We start from the raw sequence: 18,878 nt of genomic DNA, 5'->3' as shown, positions 1-18,878 counted from the left end.
TGTGTGTGTGTGTGTATGTGTACTTTATATATACACATATATTAGGGAAACATTTTCTATGTCATAGATACTGAAATATATTCTCAATTTTAGTAGTTGCCCTTATGGAAATAACTAAATTATTCACTTAGTCTTGTTGATGAGCATTCAGGTTACTTACAGTTTTTTCTAATGTGAATAAAAAGCCTCCTTTTGGGTACTTGCTAGTGTCCTTAGGAAAATTCCTGCACTGCAAAATGAAAAATATGCACATGTGTGAGGCTTTGAGATTTGTTGCAATTTATTGCAAATAATCACGAAAAAGTTTATAAGTACTCATTTATAGTAGTGGCCATGTATCAGAGAGCTCACACCGCTCCGTTTGTCTTTCCTAGACAGACAGTGGAACGTGTCACATTGCAAAACCAGCTCCAGCAACTTCTAGAAGCCCAGAAATCAGAGTCACTCCTTTCTTCGCCCAGGTAATACTAGGAACATGGGTGGTTAGAGTGCTGAGTTATCTTTAATCTCTGAGCCTTCTTTTGGACTTTTAGAAAAGATATCTTTAAAACTCTTCCAGACTCTATTTCTTCATCTTTTAAAATGGGAACATGGATATGTAGGTTCATAAGGTTGTTGAAGATGAGAATAATGGATGAAATTAGTGCCAAATGGATGTATAAACAGCAAAGCAGTAGACAAATTTATCGTCATGGCATTAGGTATGAGGCACTACTATACTCTGGTCATAGTTGCCACTCTGGAGATTGGTTTGTGTGGCCATTGAGGGATTATCCTTATTCCAGTCCTGTTGATTTGTTGTATGTCATTCGTGTCAGTAAAGGAAATCAGTGAGAGGAAATCCCCTCATATGTTCTTCATCATCTTTCAGTTCACCATCCTCCCCGGCTTCCAGAAGGTCCCAGTGGAAATCTCCAGATGCAGATGATGAGTCTGTAGCCAAAAGCAAACCTGGAGTCCAAGAGGGGATTCAGGTTCTCGGAAGCCTGTCTGCATCCAGCCGGGCCAGGGTCAAAGCAAAAGACGAAGATTCTGACAAAATCCTACGCCAGTTACTGGGAAAGGATATCTCAGAGAGCGTCTGCACCCAGGAAAAGCTGTCCTTGGAATTCCAAGATGCCCAGGCTTCCTCTAGAAACTCCAAGAAGATCCCTGTGGAGAAGAGGGAACTGAAGTTAGCTCGGCTGAGGCAGCTGATGCAGCGGTCCCTGAGTGAGTCCGACACCGATTCCAACACCTCTGAGGACCCCAAGAGCACACCTGTAAGGAAGGCCGACAGGCCCCGGCCGCAGCCCATTGTGGGATGTATGGAGAGCGTGGACAGCGCAGAAAGCTTACACCTGATGATAAAGAAACACACCTTGACATCAGGACGTAGGTTTCCTTTTGGCATCAAGGCCTCCAAATCTCTGGATGGCCATAGCCCATCCCCCACCTCAGAGAGCAGCGAACCTGACTTGGAATCCCAGTGTCCCGGAACAGGGACCACTCCCCCAAGCCAGCCCTCTGGAGACCCCACTCAGCTCAGCCCTGACAGCACCGTTGCCCAGAAAGTGGCTATGAGCCCCAAGAGTGCCCTCAAGTCTCCATCTTCCAAGCGCCGGACCTCCCAGAACTTGAAACTCAGAGTTACCTTTGAGGAGCCTGTGGTACAGATGGAACAAAGTAGCCTTGAGCTAAATGGAGAGAAGGAGAGAGATAAAGGCAGGACCCTCCAGAGGGCCTCCATGAGTAGTGAATTGGGGGACCAACTGAAAAGGCCTTTTGGAACCTTCCGGTCTATCATGGAGACACTCAGCGGCAACCAGAACAATAATAATAACTACCAGGCAGCCAATCAGCTGAAGACGTCCACACTGCCCTTAACCTCACTTGGCAGGAAGACAACAGATGCCAAGGGAAATCCCGTGAGCTCTGCTGGCAAAGGAAAGAATAAGGCGGTGAGTGCTATTTGGAGACCCCCTTTTTTGCCTTTGAATTCACTATGCTGTTCCTCACGCTAAGATGGGTGACTCTTGCCACCGTGAGGGAATGCCCAGAAAAATTCCCAAGAGATGCACAGAAAGCCCCATCCATGTGTTTTCTAATGAGATATGGCATATTAGAGTCTAGGCCCTTGGCTCTTTCTCTAGAAAATGCTCTAAGAGAGAAAGATCAGATACACCACAGGACATGATATGCTGATCCTCCAGTTGCCCGAAATAGTGTGACCCCTGAGTGTTAGGAGTCCTAACCTGGGAGGCATTTCTACAAGATCAGACCACCAGGTGGTGTGAAATCAGGCCCTTCCTTGGCACTTGGTCTTCCTCGGGAAGCGTTTGCTTATCTGACTCGCTAGTCAAACCCAGTGGAAGAGCACGTAAAGAGATATTCTATTTCTAAAGACTTAACTGCTCAACTTTGGGATGACCTTTGACAGGAATACACCCGCAGGGACCCTCCGCATTGGCATTTTATGACACAAACGCCCCTGAGCGTTGATCAGGATAATGCTGGAGCCATCTAAAGCGCTCGGTACCTGAGGCATGGCCGAGTGTGCCATGAACTACATTTTGTAATTGTATTTCCTAGAAAGGCTTGTGCTTTAAAAACCAGTGAAGAGCTAGAAACATTTTTATCAGCGATAAATGTTTGCTCTGTGCTCTGTGCATGTGGTGCCATCCCCCCAGAAATGGTATGGCATCCCAGATGTGAACCTCTAAGGAATGGAAGGACCCCAAATATCCCTCCAATCTAGAGAGTCCCAACTTGTATAATAGATTATGAGCCATAAGGAGAAACTCCATGACGCTGAGGTTTAAGACCTGTCCAGATTCTTTATGCAATTCCGAAATCGAGTTTCTGTTAATATCATTCTCATTAATTGAACGCCCGTTTTAACTACACATTGAATTCCAACGTGAATTGTCTGTTGTAAGGGACTTCCGTGTTGTATGCATTTCAGCTAGAAAAGCCCCCCCCCACCCGCCGCCCCTCGTGCCCCAATCCCTAGCCCCTTTGGGTTTCACGTGACCAGCCTTACCTTGCTCACATTAGACTTTCCCAAGTCACTTAATGGGTTCTGTCACCGGGAGGGAACGGATGACCTCAGCAGCTCCCTGCGCTCCTGAACGTGTGAACAAAGCTTCTGTCCACTAATCTGCCTCCTGCATGCCTCCTGTTGTTTGAGACATGTGCATGTGCCGAGCTCTGTTGCATGTTTCAGATGATGTTTAATTGCACCTCTCCAGGAGATGTACGGCAGCTGCATCACCCTTTCTTCTAACACGCTGACTGAAGAGCCTCAGCGTAACCGCGCACGGTACGTGGTGCTAGCTCGCGGGTCCCTCGCGCACTGGGGCCACGCCTTGGCTTCCAGCAGTGTGACCTTTGAAACCACGGTCCCTGAGCACCCTTAGCAGGAATTGATACTGACAAAGAAAATGACCCCTTCCCCCGCAACACAAACCCCCAACAGAAGCAGCCAGTCTTATAATGGGGCTTTAGAAAGGGACCAAGGGCCCGATTGTGCCGGGGTTTCATTCCAGCTGCAGAGGGCAGAGGAAGCTACTCACCTTACAAACATGCTGAGTCTCCTGGTTGACTTTGGCTTTCAGTCTTTGTTTTAATGGAGTCAAGTACCCAGTAAGTATAGAAATTAAATTTCCTGTCACGGGTGGACGGAGTCGATCTCTGATCAGAATCGGAGCTGTGAAGGAGGGCTGAGGTTTTATTTCATTGCTGATGCTAGACTGAAAGCTCCTTTCATCATCGTGCTTGGGAGAAGCAAGGCCCTGCCATTCTGAAACTGCTCTCGCTTAACGCTCAGAACCCCCGTGCCCTGCCGTCAGCCCGTCTGGGTGTGCCCACCAGACAAACCACGGGGCTTTCCCAAATAAAATATTTACGCTTCAAAATGTATGGACTGTATACAGAAAAGAGTCATCTTTAAAGGTCCCCGGGGGCTTGGGCGCTTCTCTGGGCAAAGTCCTTCTGCATCGGGACTTTCTTTCCTCCCCTCCCCACAACCTCCTGGGGAATGTGTCCAACCCCCACTCCCAGACAAAGCAGGAAACAGGAGCAGTGAAAGGAGAGTCGTGGAAGGCAACTTCCTGCACTTGGTGCACAGGGTGCCTGGCTTCTGTCAGAAGAAACCCCCAAATTCATGTTAAGGGAGGTTGTCACTTTTAAATCATTCAATCTTGCTTTAATATGATTAAGTTAAAAGAAAAACCCGCAACGCCTTGCAGCACCCTTCCAAAATCCTCTGCAGCATTTTTATGAATGTGCATCTGTTTCTATAGAATGACAAACACACCCAAATCGGAGTGTATGTATTGTAAGTATAAATTTATACATTTTAGTTCAGAATACTAAGGCACAAGAAATGTCACTCTTTTTGTTGTTGTTGTTTTTGACCCCTTAAGTCAAGTTTAATCTGCTCCAGGTCTCTGGTCAGCCCAAAGGAGAAGTAAATCTCTGGCATTTCTGGGAGTGCCCCTAGGGGACTCATTAATTCAGTACATTGAAGGAAGCATCTTGGAGCTTAGGTATTTACTGGTCACCAACATTCAGTTTGAGTCAGGCTCACACAGTGCCTGAGTTTGGGCTGCTTCCAGCCACCCTGGGGCAGGGAATCTCAACCAGTTTTGTGAACCCAGGGCTTGGGATAGGAAGGAAATAGAAAAAAAAAAAAATGTCCATTCCCTTCCCAGACATTGGTATTAGTCACCTTCTGTTCCTCTCAACCCACCTCCCCACCCCCATGTCCTTCTTAGTCCCAGGTGAGGTCAGGTGTGTCTTATGGTACCTGGAAGATTCTGCTCTTGTCCTTAAACAGAAATCACCAGCAATACCCTCAGGAAAGGCAGCACAAAGACTTGACAAACTCTTGGGAGGGAGAAGGAGAACATCTGTCATCTCTTGAAGGTTCCTACAATACCTAGAAACAAGACAGTATCATGGTAGATTATCCTGCCTGAAATATTTCATCCTTTTTATAAGCCATGGAACAAAGCTGAACGACCTTCTGTAATAGAATTGCAAAAGTCAGAACACCAAGTGAGGCTTTGGGGCTACAGAGCTATCTAACTCTAAGTTAAACCTTTCCTACTCAGTTTAGGGAACAATCCTTCTAAAGGCTCAGTTTTGAGTCTCAGAGTCACTAGATTTTCATATTAACAGAGTTTGAGTTCAGCGATAAGCAGAAACGTGAAAATAAAAATATTCAGTGTATTTAAATAAGCATCCTGACCCCTTCCCCTCCCTCCTTTATAAATTAACCTCTACTTTATCATGGTTCCCGTTTAGCGTGTGTTCCACAGAAAGAGAAAAGTCCCTTGTTGGCTCACACTGGAGAGGGGAGGTTTCTCGAATTCCCTCATAAATAACACAGAGGCAGAGAGAATGGGGCCAAGTTCACTCTTTAGACAAAATAAGGGTGGATAGCTATAGTGGAAATGAATATTCCTCTGAGAAATTAACACTAGCATGAGATCATGGGCATGAAAAACACCTAACTGACTGTAGTACTTGCTTCATATTGTCCATGGGACCCACTGAAGGAACGTCCCACAGAAAGATACAATGTAGAAAGGAACCCACATGTTCCTCCCTCAGTGATGCCTTCAGATCCTGGCCCAAGAATTTGCTTGAAGGCTAAACATCTCCTCTCGGGTAACAGAGATTCCCAGGCTTATATAACTGTGGAAACCAATGGCAGTCGTTGGGTTGGAGTTGGTTCCAAAAATTAATGCTATCAAATGGCCCTATCCCTATGACCACAGGAGAAAGAGTGGGGCCCCAGCACCTAGTTGCAGGCATACACTGGAGTCACATTTTAGTTCCTAAGTAATGTTTATTTTTCCTGGTAAGGGAAAGATATGAGCAATAAACACATTTGAAAGAACATCACCTCTGGGTGGGGGTTCTGTTTGCTGTTTATTTTCCTAAATTGGTCACAGCTTGATAGCCCAGACTCTAAATTTCTTTTCAATGCCCTTTAAAATTAGATCCAACTCCATTACTCTGGACAGCTTTCCCAGAGTGTTTCCACAGACGATGATGACTTTGTTTATAACAAACAGATTTGTCTTTACTTTTTCCTATCAAGGACAAGTTGGTTTTGAGTTATCACAACCCCAAGGGGATGTTTGCAATTACTTGTCTTAAAACGCCAATAAGACATTCATTTCCCAGAGTTTAAGTCTAAGTGAGACCTGGGACATGGGGCATGAGTTTTGCATCCAGCTACCAAGAGGCAGAGGACATCAGCCCCCTGGCGACTCCTAGCCACATGCTCTGTGACCACAGTGCCACTGTGGCCTGAAACCCTCGTCCTCCTGCCAACACCAGTGCAGACTGCTTCAGAAGACAGGAAGTGATAAACACCATGCATGTGGGTTTTACTGCCAAGGAATCAGCCACCTGGGAAATGATCCATCCAGAACCAAGAGCTCCGGTATCCGATATTTTGTGTAGATGTCAAGGTTGTTCAATAACCCCTCAACAAGAGTCCTATATTTGGCCTGACATGATGTGAGGTATGGCGGTGGTCATCTGTGAGGCCCAGTAGGAGGTCAGAGTTGAGGGTGCCCACCCCTTCCAACACACACACGGATGCAAGTGCTTGCACACACACACATTATGTCCTTACTGTCAGGATACCATACTAAACAAAAAAAGTGAGCAAAGACGGGGTAATCATTGGAAAAGTAGAGGTGAGGCCCTGGCTGAGAGCTCTCTCCCAAGTACAGTGAGTGCACTCAGCCCCACTGATGAGCATTTCCAGACTCATGATGGGAAAATCCAGTTGGCACCAAAAAAACTAGCCCCTGATCTTGCTGAACAAAGGCATCCTTGCCGTCATTTCTCTGGATATAAGAAAATAACCACATTCTAATCTTGTCTTTAATTTTTTTAGCTTAAAGTATCTATTTTTAATTCATATGCTTTTTAAGAATTCTTGAAAGGATGCGTCTATAATTTCTTGGTCACGGCTGTGTGATACCTCGAGGACTTAGTTCTAGAGAGACCTCCCCGGGAGCAGACAGAGTCTTCCCAATGTAACAGTTTAGAAAAGTTGGTTCAAGGGCTAATACAAAAAGGGAATTTAGTGATTACAGACAACGGCATTATTGCTCAAAAATTATAGTTTCGACTTCTAAGCCTTGATCTGAAGTGGATATTCATTTTTAAAATACTATACTAGCTCTGGGGCCTAGAGCCGGCCCATCAGCAGGAACTGATACCAGCTCCCTGAGGTGACTTCCTCTACTCCCGAACCCCCTAGAACCCACTTGGTCTCCTTCCCCTCCCTTCGCCCCATGTGTCCCCAGCTTCTGTATGTTCCCTGTACAACTCTTATCCCTCCCACCCTCACCTCTGCCTCCTTAGGGTTCATATTAGTTTCACAGGAAAAACCCCATATTTTGTACTAGAGCTTTGTCCCTATGACTTAGAGGAGAGAGGAAAACCCAGTCTTGAACATTTCCCCAAGAGCAGGTTCTCCTTTGCATGGGCCATGGTTTTGCATTACCCTTGGCTGTTGCACAGCAGAATTTTGTGTTTAGAGGGAAATACTCATGTTGTGGGGGATAGTTGAAATGATCAGACCCTCCCAATGTCTCAGCACAACTTCGCAAACCCTTCATAACAGCCACCAGAGTCCCCAAGGTTGACCAGAACCTGATTCACGAATGGAGTTTCTCTTCGTACATGCCGTATATCCACCGGGAAAAGGAGAAAGCATATTCTGCTACAGAAAGACAATTACAGTTTAGTCTCCAAATATGAGGAGCTGAGACACAGAAAAAGCTATTGCAACTGAGATCCCAGGTTCAGTCTTCAAGCACTGTCCTTGGAAGGCGGGAAATGAAGATATGCAACAGCCAGGAACGAGAAGTAGGAGGGTCCAGAGAGAAGACCTTCCTTCCAAACCAAAACCATCCCCCCAGAAATACGTTCTTTCAGCATGTGAATCCTGGTTTGAATGCAATCACAGAATTGAAGAACAAATGACTCCTTTCTCCCACCTCCATCCTCTTTTCCTCCCTCCCCTCCACAATCCTGGTGTGAACCATGAAATGTCACAGAGGAAATCGTCCTCTTAGTGTCCTATAGACACCATCTCTGCTACCACGGGGGTGTCTCCGAACATTAAAAGAGAAGTTCCTCTCTATAAGCTCAGAGGAAGGCTGGAGTTTCCAAGAAGCAGCAATTCATTTGAGGTTTAAAGTACCAGCTAGAGACTTTACCCAGACAACTTCCAGTACCTTCACCAAGCATCCCTGCTCCAACCACAGTCATGTGGGATTTTCCTTCCCACACTGAGAATCGAGCGGATACATTACCTTCCCGAATGCCACATCCCTGGTTTGCCAGTGCACTCAATGGCACCACCATCTTTCCCTCTAAAGCCGGGCATTTCGTTGTGCCAGCATGAGATATGCTGCCTTCCTAAAAGAGATCAGAATCCAGGCAGAATTAAAAGACTATACAGTTAAAACACAGTAAACTCCAGGAAACGCATAGGAGCTTCATGAAGGTGGGGACCCTTGACAGCCTCCCTACAACCCCCATTTGTAACCCCAGTGTCCAGCTTGGTGCCTGACCCATGCTAGAGACTTCATAAATATTTGGTGAGAAAGAGAGTGGAGAGAGGAAAGAAAGAAGAGGTAAAAGCAGAAACAAAATAAAAAGGGCTGAGCCTGTCATCCCAAGAAAAGATGGTGTCCTCCATCTAAAATCTAGGCTCTTCAATTACAGGCCCACCTGCCTACAGTGAGTTTTTCATGTGGGTACTTGGAGGGCAAGTTGTTTATTCTTTGAGCCGGAAGCCCATTTTTTAGTAGATGGGATTTAGAGATTTGCTCTCAGTATGGTTCTGAAGGAGATCACAAAAGTAACAAAGTCTCCCTGTTTTGGGTATCAGTGGAAGAGTAATGCATGCCGGTGGACCCTTTTAGACTAATCCTCTAAGTAAATTGCTATCTGGTCATGATGGGCTGTGGAAATGTGGAATCCGTGCCTAGATGAATCAGCAAGTTAGATTACTTGCAAAACTGTTATTTAAATTTAAGCCTTTTCTTCTTCCCAATTTTGGTCACTGAGAATGTGATTTCATATCCAAAAATGAAATCAAGGAACAGCTAATTATCTGAATAATTCATGCCAAAATTACCCAAACAATTCTGTTCCTTTGAATACTGGTAATTCAAGACTAGGAAGGAAATTGAAGGATTCGGGGAGCCTCGAATTATCCTGATATTATTCAAATAAATGCCTCAAATACACACTCGACTCTTATCATGCTGGGTTGTGTCCTGCAGAAAGTGTTCTTTTTTAATGTTCTTGACCACAACACCCCTTATATTAAAGCAGAAATACTGTTAGTGTCTAAATGATGAGATCATCCTTAAATTACAACCTAACCCTTCTTTTTAACTTTTATTGATTTTTCATTTACTTTTTTGTTGAACTGCTATAGGTTCATATATATATATATATATATATATATATATATATATATATATTCAGAGAGAGAGAGAGAAAGAGAGAGAGAAAGAAAGACAGTAATGCTAGCTAGCGTTCTAATGAAAAATTGCTCTCCTCTGCCCAACCTACTCTGTTCTGTAATTCCACTCCTCTGAATCAATCACTTGGCTTTCTTTCACATGTATTTTCTAGTATTCTGCCTTGTTAAGTCACATGCTCATTCAGATATTTAACTTTAGATATTCTCTCTGTTCATTCTACTATACTTCTATAGTATAAAATGATAGCTCACACTTATAAAGCAATTACAGGTATGAAAGAATATTCCAGGCACCACATGCATCATAACTGTTTTAACCTTCATAATGACCTAGTATGTTAGGTACTATTATTATCAAATTTTGCAGATTGGAAGCCAAGGCACAGAGAGATTATGATCTTACCCAAGCTTGTATAGTAATGATGATAACAAATTATGGAGCCAGGATTCAAAGAATCTATATTCTCCACAAAGAACCAAACTTATCTAGCTCTATTTTAGCACCTAACACTGTCCCCTACCCCCAAACACACACAAACACACACACACCCCCATCCTTCCTCTTCCCACCATTAATAATACAGTTGTATCTCTCTTTGGGGTTAAGTCAGTATTTGGTGTTATTAGTATGGCTGTATAAATATTAATCACAGTAGGTCCAAGGAGTATGCCATAATGTGTTTCCTTTCTAATTATAACCTTACATTTTGGGGGCAGAAAATAATTTTGACTTCTCAGGGTACAGTTCCTTTCTAAATACTTTGTGGGAGACAGAAACCTCCCTTTAGCACATTCAGGCAGATTAGGTGTCTCTCATTTTGTCTGTTGGTAGAGACAACCTCTGTCCTCCTGCCCTAGTCTGGACTGCTGTGATCTAGCAGTGCTGCACAGCTGTCTTCCTGGTGTTTCCCCCCCATACATTATTCTGGGAATTGCTTCTGCTTCTCTCTTGTGTAGAGCCCTATTTCCTGAATCTGTCTTTTCCCATTTTGGGTTTATGCTCATGTTTTGGTAAACACATCTTCCCATCTTTGGGAGGTGAATGGGTGCTAAATTTGTTGAGACCTTGCCTGTCTGAAAACATCTTCAATTTGCCCTCATACTGGGTTAGATGTATTTGGCTGGGTATAGAATTCTAGGTAGGAAACACTTTTCCTCAGAATCTCTAACACTTTTCATTTTCCTCTTGCTTCCAATGTGCCTGTTGCGAAGCTCCATTCCTCTCAAATTGCAAATCCCTTGGAAGCTATTGTGATTTTCTCTTCATCCCCAGTACTTTGTCATGATGTCATTAACACTCCTGACATGTGGGCACGCAGCAGGCTTTTTCAGTCTGGAAACCTATGTTTCAGTTCTGGGAAACGTTTTTGTACAATTTCTTTGAAATTTTTGTCCATTGCAATTTCTCTGTTTACTCTTTCTGGAAATCGTACTATTGTAATGTTGGGCACACTGAATCAGTCCTCAGATTTGCTAACTAGTTTTCTATCTTTATCCATACTTTTGTCTTTTTTAGTTCTTTTAGGAAAGAACTGACCTGTAACTTCCAACCTTCTAATTTTTTATTTTTGCTATAATAGTGTTAATTTCTAAAAGTACCTTGTTGGTTTTCTCTTTGTTTCCTTATTGTAGCGTTATACATGTGAATTTTACAGACAAATATAAATGTATATATTTTTTTCTTTTCCTCCTTTTTGCAGTAAAAGGTATTTACATTGGTATTATTTCACTGTATGAATGTACTATTTTTAATGCTTCATTTTATTGAGATTCCGGCCTTCTTCTTTTGACTTATAGCAGCTCTTTCTAAATTACATATTAGGAAGACTAACCCTTTATAGTATGAATTGCAGACATTTTCCCAGTTTTTCTTTCCTTGTTAAAGATGTTTAAAGCTCTCATTGGCTCCGTATGTCATCTCTAGTCACTTTGACTTCCATTTCTGTTTATTTTGGTTCTGTCTTTCATAGTAGCACTTTCCTCAAATATCTGATGATCTCTGACTCATTTATATTCACTAAAGCTGAATGGAAGTTCTGACTTAATGGGCGAGGCTTGTTGACTGGTCAGTGTTGCTTCACATGAACTGGTGAGGACTAGGCTCTTCTGTTGGGAAAGTCCCTACTAGTATTTTTAAGTCTTTTCTCTTGGCCAGTTCATTTCTCAAGTTAAGGAAACTCCAATCTCCTGCTGGTGCCCATAACCTGAGTGCCAAGAATTCATGAGTCAGACTAATAGGAGATGGGTTGAGAATCATATTCTCACTTAGGGAGACTTTCATTTAATCTCATGGGTTCTGCCCCCTTTAGCTGAATTCTCTCTGGTTCGCGCCTTGCAAATTGTAACCTCCAGTCTTTTTCACAGTGGGAAAGAGACAGTCACCCAGCTACACTGGGTCAGAGAGATAATCTGGGATCTGAATTGCTACTTCCAAAAATTTTTCTAATAATCTGGGGTGCCTGGGTGGCTCAGTGGGTTAAGCGTCTGCCTTCAGCTCAGGTCATATCTCAGGGTCCTGGGATCAAGCCCGACGTCGGGCTCTCTGCTCAGTGGGGAACCTGCTTCTCCCTCTCTCTCTGTACTCTGCCTACTTGTGATCTCTCTCCGTGTCAAATAAATAAATAAAATCTTAAAAAATTTTTTTTTCCAATAATCTTCCCATTTTTAGCACCCATTCAGCACCCACTGTCACCTCCAGAAGTACATGGTGCTTTTGGTTTCTGCATCTTGCAGCATACATCAGTTTGCTGGGTTCCCTGTCCATGGGCTTAGATTTCTGTATCTTCTGCTCTGCTGAATCAGCTCCACAAGCTCTTCGACCTTCCTGTTTCTGAAATAGTGTTGGTATTTTGTATATTATCATCCCCTCTCACTTCCCTTGTTTAGGTTTATTCCTTTCTTATTTCTTTACTTTCCTTTTAGTGTTGTTTTGTGAGAATGGGGTGATGAGTGTGTGTATTTAATCCACCATGTTTAATTGGAAGTCCTTAGAGCATCTTTTTACCAATCAGGTTTTTCTTTCCCTTTCTTTCCTTTCTTGCCCATAGACAATCTCTAAAGTTCTACTCAGGGGCACTTGGCTGGCTTGGTCAGTAAAGCTTGCAACTCTTGATCTCAGGGTTGTAAGCTCGAGCCCCACGTTGGGTGTAGAGATTACTTATAAGTAAAATCTTTTTAAAAAAATTAATAAAGTTCTTTTCAGAGGAATAAATAAAGAAAGAATTAGAACTTTCAGGTGTTGGTGAGGATCAAATACTTCCTGGAACACTGAAAATAGTCTACACAGTCTTTGCAAGCAAGCATGATTTTGAGGCCATTACACTCCACTTGAAGCTCCCCATCCAAATATGTCCTCATGTTAGCAAGTAGCATTATTGGAAACACTTTGTGTCTAATGTAGCAACAAGAAGGAATTTATTAATATGTAGGCTCACCCACCTTCAGAAGGTGACTCCTCTCTGAAGATTTGTATATCCAGAATGTGAACAAATGCGTCCACCTAGAAGGAAATTCACTTACAAAACATGACTGTTCCAAGGCTTAAGGTTGTGCTTCTTTCCATAGGCTTACTAGGTATCAAATATGGGGGGTGGGATGGGGTGGGGTGGAGAATGGCATTACTTTTTCTTAGTTTTTTTTTTGTTTTTCCCCTAGACTTTCCTACTTATTGTCTTCCAGCAATAATCCCACCACCAAATAAGCAGCTTCTTTGAAAAATTAGGACTCAAGCTTATTGGACATTAAAGAGGTCACCAATGAATCGGTGTCAGTAAAATATAAACATCTCATTTCCACTCAACCAGCATTACTATACTTACTATCTGATTTGACATGACTTTGACATGAATTTTATAAAATTCACTTGACTAGAATCTTGCCTGGATTCCAGTCAGCATGATTGAGAAATAACTTCCAGAACCAAATTAAAAAGTGTTTGCTAAGTGTGTGTTATTACATGACTGTAGTTTTTATTGTTTAAAGAGTGGTTTATATGAAAGAATAATTTGCCTAGTAGAATAAAGTGTTCTTCAGTGTGGTTTGTATGAGGATAATTTCCATTTTTGGTAAGTTGTTTAGTGGTGTTGTAACTTGACCATAGTTTTATCTAATTCTGGCCTTTATGGTTTTTCTTCTGCTTAGGCATAATGACATCAATAGAAAAATGAAGAAATCCTACAGCATAAAGCACAATGCTGAGCCAGAGTCAAAAGAACTCTTCTTGTAAATCATTTTTTTTCTTATCTCTCATTTCTGCCCTTTGGACACCATTGGAAATTTCTGGACTATCCACTGTGGAAATAGAATCATGAGAACAATGCCTCACCAGCAGAAGAACAATATCAGGATGCCTTAAATTTATAGTGGTAGACTATATAATACACATTTTGGGGTGATATTTGTATATATAACTTGTTTCTAAAGAGATGCCATTTAAAAGCATGATTGGGCCAATGTATGTTTTTTTAGGATTGGATTGGTACATCCACCAAGCCACTGGCACCATCTTGTCTTTCATCAGTTGCATGAGTGTTTGCTAATGTTGACTGAACTTTCCTTTCCTAGTAAAATGGGCAGTTTGGTAATGGGCAGTTGCTCTCATTGAGGGCTCAGCTCCTCAATGAGACCAGGTCAGTGGTATTGTTTTCTGTCAAGGGTGTTTTTTTCTGTCATTTCTACTTTTTGTATAAAGGAAATAAAACAATGTTAACAGCACCTAGAAGCTTGGGGCACCTACTTTGTAATCAGCCTGTGATGTTCTGCTTTCTAAGGGACCTTGAGAGTATTTTGATTGCTGATATTTTATTTCAGGAACAAACTGCCTGTTTTAGCTATTTTCCCATAGGGGTGAAATAAAACATTCTAGTTTTCATTAAGTACTAAAGGATCAGACAAGTATATAAAGTAAGTCAATTCCTTCTGTCTTCTCAAATCCCAGCGTTGACATGGGAAAATGCTAATGACAGCTAAGGATTCAGCCCCTACTTGGGTCACTTTTTCTGTCTAGAACACATTATGAGACCTGTCTAATCCCTTGGGAGACAGTGTGGAGCCTGAGTTTATAACAACCCTATTGTTGATACAGCTCTTTCAGTCCATGTAAGCAGTAAGTTCCAGATGGTTTCGTCCTATCATGTAAAAATATATTTCTGCTGCAACTTCAAGAGTTTTATTTTCAAAGTGTTGGCATGGCCCATAAGAGGCCTGTCAAATTTTAGTTTGGAAGGTGAGTGTGTTCTTCCCAGTAGGAGGGAGCACTATATGTTACCCACAGTTACGAGCAGTGTTCCAGCCATCAAATATGGGCCATTCTGTATCTTGGTTGACACAAGAGGCCAAGTTACTAAGTTAGGAGGTAATCTTAGATATATGGGTGACAAACCTGGCCTGACAAACTTGGGCTTGACAAGATGCAATGAGGTCTAGAAGAAGGACCTTTTATGTACCAGTCACACTTATGTAGTGATATTACTACAACCATTTTATAGCTTAGCAAATTAAACTTCAGAAAGCTTTAAGTCCTACGTCCAAAGTAATACAACTTGTAAACAGCAGACTTGGCTCTGGCCCAGCTTTGCTCATTATTCCCACTGGACTAGTACACAGGGATCCTGAGTTGTGTTGGCTCTACTTCTGGATGGGTCTTGGGGAAGAAACATTGCCTCCTCAATCAACCTGGAAAAGGGCAAGACTGGCCTACATGCACATCTAGGAGGTAAGTTCCTTTCGACCTACAGAGCAACATGTCTAGGAATTCAACCAAATAGTTCTGTCGTTGTTTGGGTCCTCTGAGTTCCTGTCGTTACAGCCTGGTGCCCTTCATAGCTCTGAGTTGCTCATGTGGTTTTTTTCCTCAAATGAGAGTCCCTATTCTGGTTTTGGCCCCTTGTCCTCAGGGATCCTCTCTGCTTCTTCACATTTTATTGCGGGGTCCTAGGGTTGTGATTCTAATATAGAATATATGGCCAGCACATGTGGAGATTCTCGTGATTTCTGCTTGGTACACATGAGCCAAGTTTTGGATTTAGTTCTAGAATGGGGCTTGCAAGGGAAAGGGACCCAGAGAGTTCTCTTTCTGTTCCCCAGAAGCCCCAGCTTTGTTCTTAGACAGATGGGGTTTTTTAACTTAAAAGTTGAAGGGGGAGCATTCTGTAGAGATTTTTATGAGCCAGACACAGAGTTCCCAATTAAATGTAGCAGAGAAAACCAAGAGTTTGAAAAAAAGAGATGCTACCTTGACCAAGAAAACTGGCAATTCAATTGTTTTTGGACACAAGCACTTCAGACACCAGAGTATTAAACCCTGAAGACCAAAGATTTAAAAAAAAAAAAAAAGGCAAAGTAGGAAAATCCAGTAGATTCAGATGAGCCAGACTGCCGACACAATGCATTCTGTGTTTATTGATGTTGTTAGCACACTAAAAATGCTGATCCTTAAATCACACATGTATACCATCTTTACCATCCAAGTTCTTTATGAAATGGATAAATTACGCTTGCCTGAAATAAATAGAAATGATGTGTTCCTTACCACAAGCTCAGTTGTGTGCAGAATTTATAAAATGAAACACAGACTTATTTCTTCACAGAAATGGAGACACACACGTTAAAGAAAGAGAGAGTGTGTTTCCTTGAAGTTAGCAGAACTTTGGGGCCCCCCGCCCCCTCTCCCTCCCACTGGGCTAGTAAAATGAGTGAAGCTCTATCTGCCTGCCTAATTACATGCAGCAGAGCTGGAAACTCAGCCCCACTGTAAAAAACTCTCTCAGCATCTGTCAGCGTCTTTTAAAGACTGGCTGCTTTTATGTCACTAAAGGGACTCATTTTGCCAAAGTTCAACCCATCAAATTAAGAATGTTTCTTAGAAAAGATAACAAGATACCAAACCTTCACCACTTTGAATGGATTGAATGCCCCTTCTGTAGTCTCATAAAACATTAGTACCATGACCTCAACTCTAAGAAGAAACTTCTAGATGGGCATCGTGGGGTTAGGAGTGGGATGAGGACTCTCAAAGGTATCTATCTTCAAGTAAATAGTGAAATTAATTTTTTTTCAGAATATTTGCAGGCAACATACTGGATGGTATAGGCTTGAGGAAATAACTACAAAATATTTAAATAATACCCTGAAAGACCCCCTGATAATGAAATGGGTTAAATGTTATCTCTTCAGGAGCCACCTATGTACATAATCTGAGTTAAGCTAATAAAGCCAAGTAAGAATAAGGAACCCATAGCAACGGAGTTAATACCATTTCCCCACATGAAAATGGAGTTCATCTTATCTATTGCCTTGAAACTCTCATTTGTTGATGGGTCTCTCTATAAGTCCCATGTTATCTCCAGTTTTATTTCCCTTTATTCTTCATTGCATAGTTCAGTGTTGAGTGCCTGATTCCTGTCTCCTAATGAGATCCTACATTCTTTGAGCTCCACAAGAACCTCTGACGTCTCTCAGAGATGGTGTTTAGTAAATATCTACCAGCAATTTTTGTCAGTGTTTTTCAACTTCTGCTACCTTTATATCAATCTTAGTTTCTTCTTCTTTCTTCCCCATTCTTCTTCCATCCCTTCTTCCTCCTCCTCTTTTTCTCTCTCTCCTTCCTTCCCTTCCTCTCTTTCCTCTGCTGACATCTCTGCTCCCCATTTTTCCCCTTTGTCTCCCTAGGTTCCCAAGATCTGGAAAACCCCTTTTATGGGCTTTCCTTGGAAGAAGCCTGGCAAAGGAACTGCAGTGAGTGTGAAGTGTGCTGAATCCGTATTTACAATGAAAAGTAAATCCTCTCTCCCTTCTTGCCACAGCATGTGAATAGAACGGCATCTTTCTATATGCTGATGTGGTCATCAGACTCTGATTGAGCCCATACCAAGAATGGGGTCCCATGCTAGGCACTGTCTTGGAATAACCCCCCCCCCCCAGAAGTTGGTATTAACCGTGGTGGGGGTGCACAAGGATATGTAAGGGACACATGGACACATGGGGGAAAGTAATTGGTTCAGAGCTTATGGTTCTCAAATATTGCTATACATTAGAATCATCTGGGGGAGCTTTTAAAAATCTGATGTCCAGGGGCATCTGGGTGGCTCTCTCAGTTAAGCATCTGACTCTTAATTTCAGCTCAGGCGTCATCTCCTGATCATGGGGTCAAGCCCCACATTGGGCTCTGTGTTCAGTGCAGAGTCCGATTGGGATTTTCCCTCTTCCTTTGCCTTCCCCCCCCCCCCCGCTAAAAAAAATAAAAAATCTGATGCCCACACCAACCCTATAAAAAATCTAACTCTCTGGGTAGAACCCAGACAGAAGTATTTGTAAAAACTTCTCCCACAATTCCAATCATGAAAGTGTGGTCAGAGAATTGTATGGGCATCAGCTGGGAGCATATCAGAAACTCAGAATCATGTGACATTCACCGTGGGCCCTATTTCTAATTTTGTGAGGCTGTGAACTGTCTATCAGAACAATATTTGAGAAGACAGTTTGACAGAAAAGACCCTTCCTCAAAGAAAGGGGAAGAATGATGAGCCCCTACATGTAGGTCTGGATATAAAGAGGGTATTAAGTGTTTTCAGGAAATATCACTGGCAGCGTCACACTCTTCTGTTTCGCTAAGCAGTATCCATAAGTTTGTGTATATATGGAAATCCTATTCCATACTATAATTTCATATGCAGAAAGTTCAAAATCATACAATTACAGAAACTGAGGCTTCTATTCTGGATGGGAGGGGTAGAAGAAATCGTAATTTTTCAAGAAAGGATTGGGCCATTGCACTTTTTAAATCATACTGGGGGTAGCTTTTCCATTGTTTTCAAAGTTCTCTAAAATCTGGATGTATGAAATCAAATCATCAGAAAGCTACCCATCTGGCAGGGGCATAAGGAAGACAAAAGCACAGCCAAGCAAAGACTGAAACCCTTCCCAGAACCACTCCTCAACCACCACTGCGGGGCTTCCCATATATGCCACCAGAACACACGACTTCATGATTTTATGATGTGAGGACACAGTGCAGTGCTATATTGTACGCCAAAGACGCTCCTTTGTTTACACAACACACACACACAGACACACACGAAAACACACCCCGCGAATGACTACCACGTGCACAGCTCTGTCCCAAAGGGCAGAAAGGCAAGCATAAATCTGGGGTAATGAATGCATATTGCTCTTGATGAAATGTGGAGAGTCTGAGTTCAGCAGGAGAAATCTGGAAAGCAGAGCTCTCTGCTATGATGCTGCGCCCCTAGTCGCATGAATATTTTATATTTGTTTTCTTTCCATGTTGTCTGTTTCATGCCGTCCTTCAGCCCATGAGGAGCAAGGGAGGAAGGATTTCATTTCTATGACTTGTGCTCGGCCCTGC

At 42.6% G+C, this 18,878-nt stretch overlaps 1 protein-coding gene across 8 annotated transcripts in view; it reads left to right on the top strand.

The window, feature by feature from the left end:
- SNCAIP (synuclein alpha interacting protein) overlaps nt 1-14,402 on the top strand; it is a 159,204-nt gene extending 144,802 nt beyond the window's left edge. For 6 of the 8 annotated variants that reach the window (XM_047731136.1, XM_047731139.1, XM_047731134.1 and 3 more), the window contains 4 exons: nt 375-461; nt 872-1,940; nt 3,231-3,301; nt 13,655-14,402. In XM_047731136.1, coding sequence (XP_047587092.1) covers nt 375-461; nt 872-1,940; nt 3,231-3,301; nt 13,655-13,739 — 1,312 coding nt within the window. In that variant the 3' untranslated portion in view covers nt 13,740-14,402. Of the gene's footprint in view, nt 1-374; nt 462-871; nt 1,941-3,205; nt 3,302-13,654 lie in introns of all 8 variants that reach the window. The other 2 variants (XM_047731140.1, XM_047731141.1) reach the window with 2 other exon arrangements.
- Nucleotides 14,403-18,878: the final 4,476 nt, after the last annotated feature.

This window comes from Lutra lutra, chromosome 5 (genome assembly GCF_902655055.1).
Source record: "Lutra lutra chromosome 5, mLutLut1.2, whole genome shotgun sequence".
NCBI classification, from domain to species: Eukaryota; Metazoa; Chordata; class Mammalia; order Carnivora; family Mustelidae; genus Lutra; species Lutra lutra.
The sequence above is the reverse complement of the archived record's forward strand: the minus strand, read 5'-3'. Positions and strand labels throughout refer to the sequence as shown.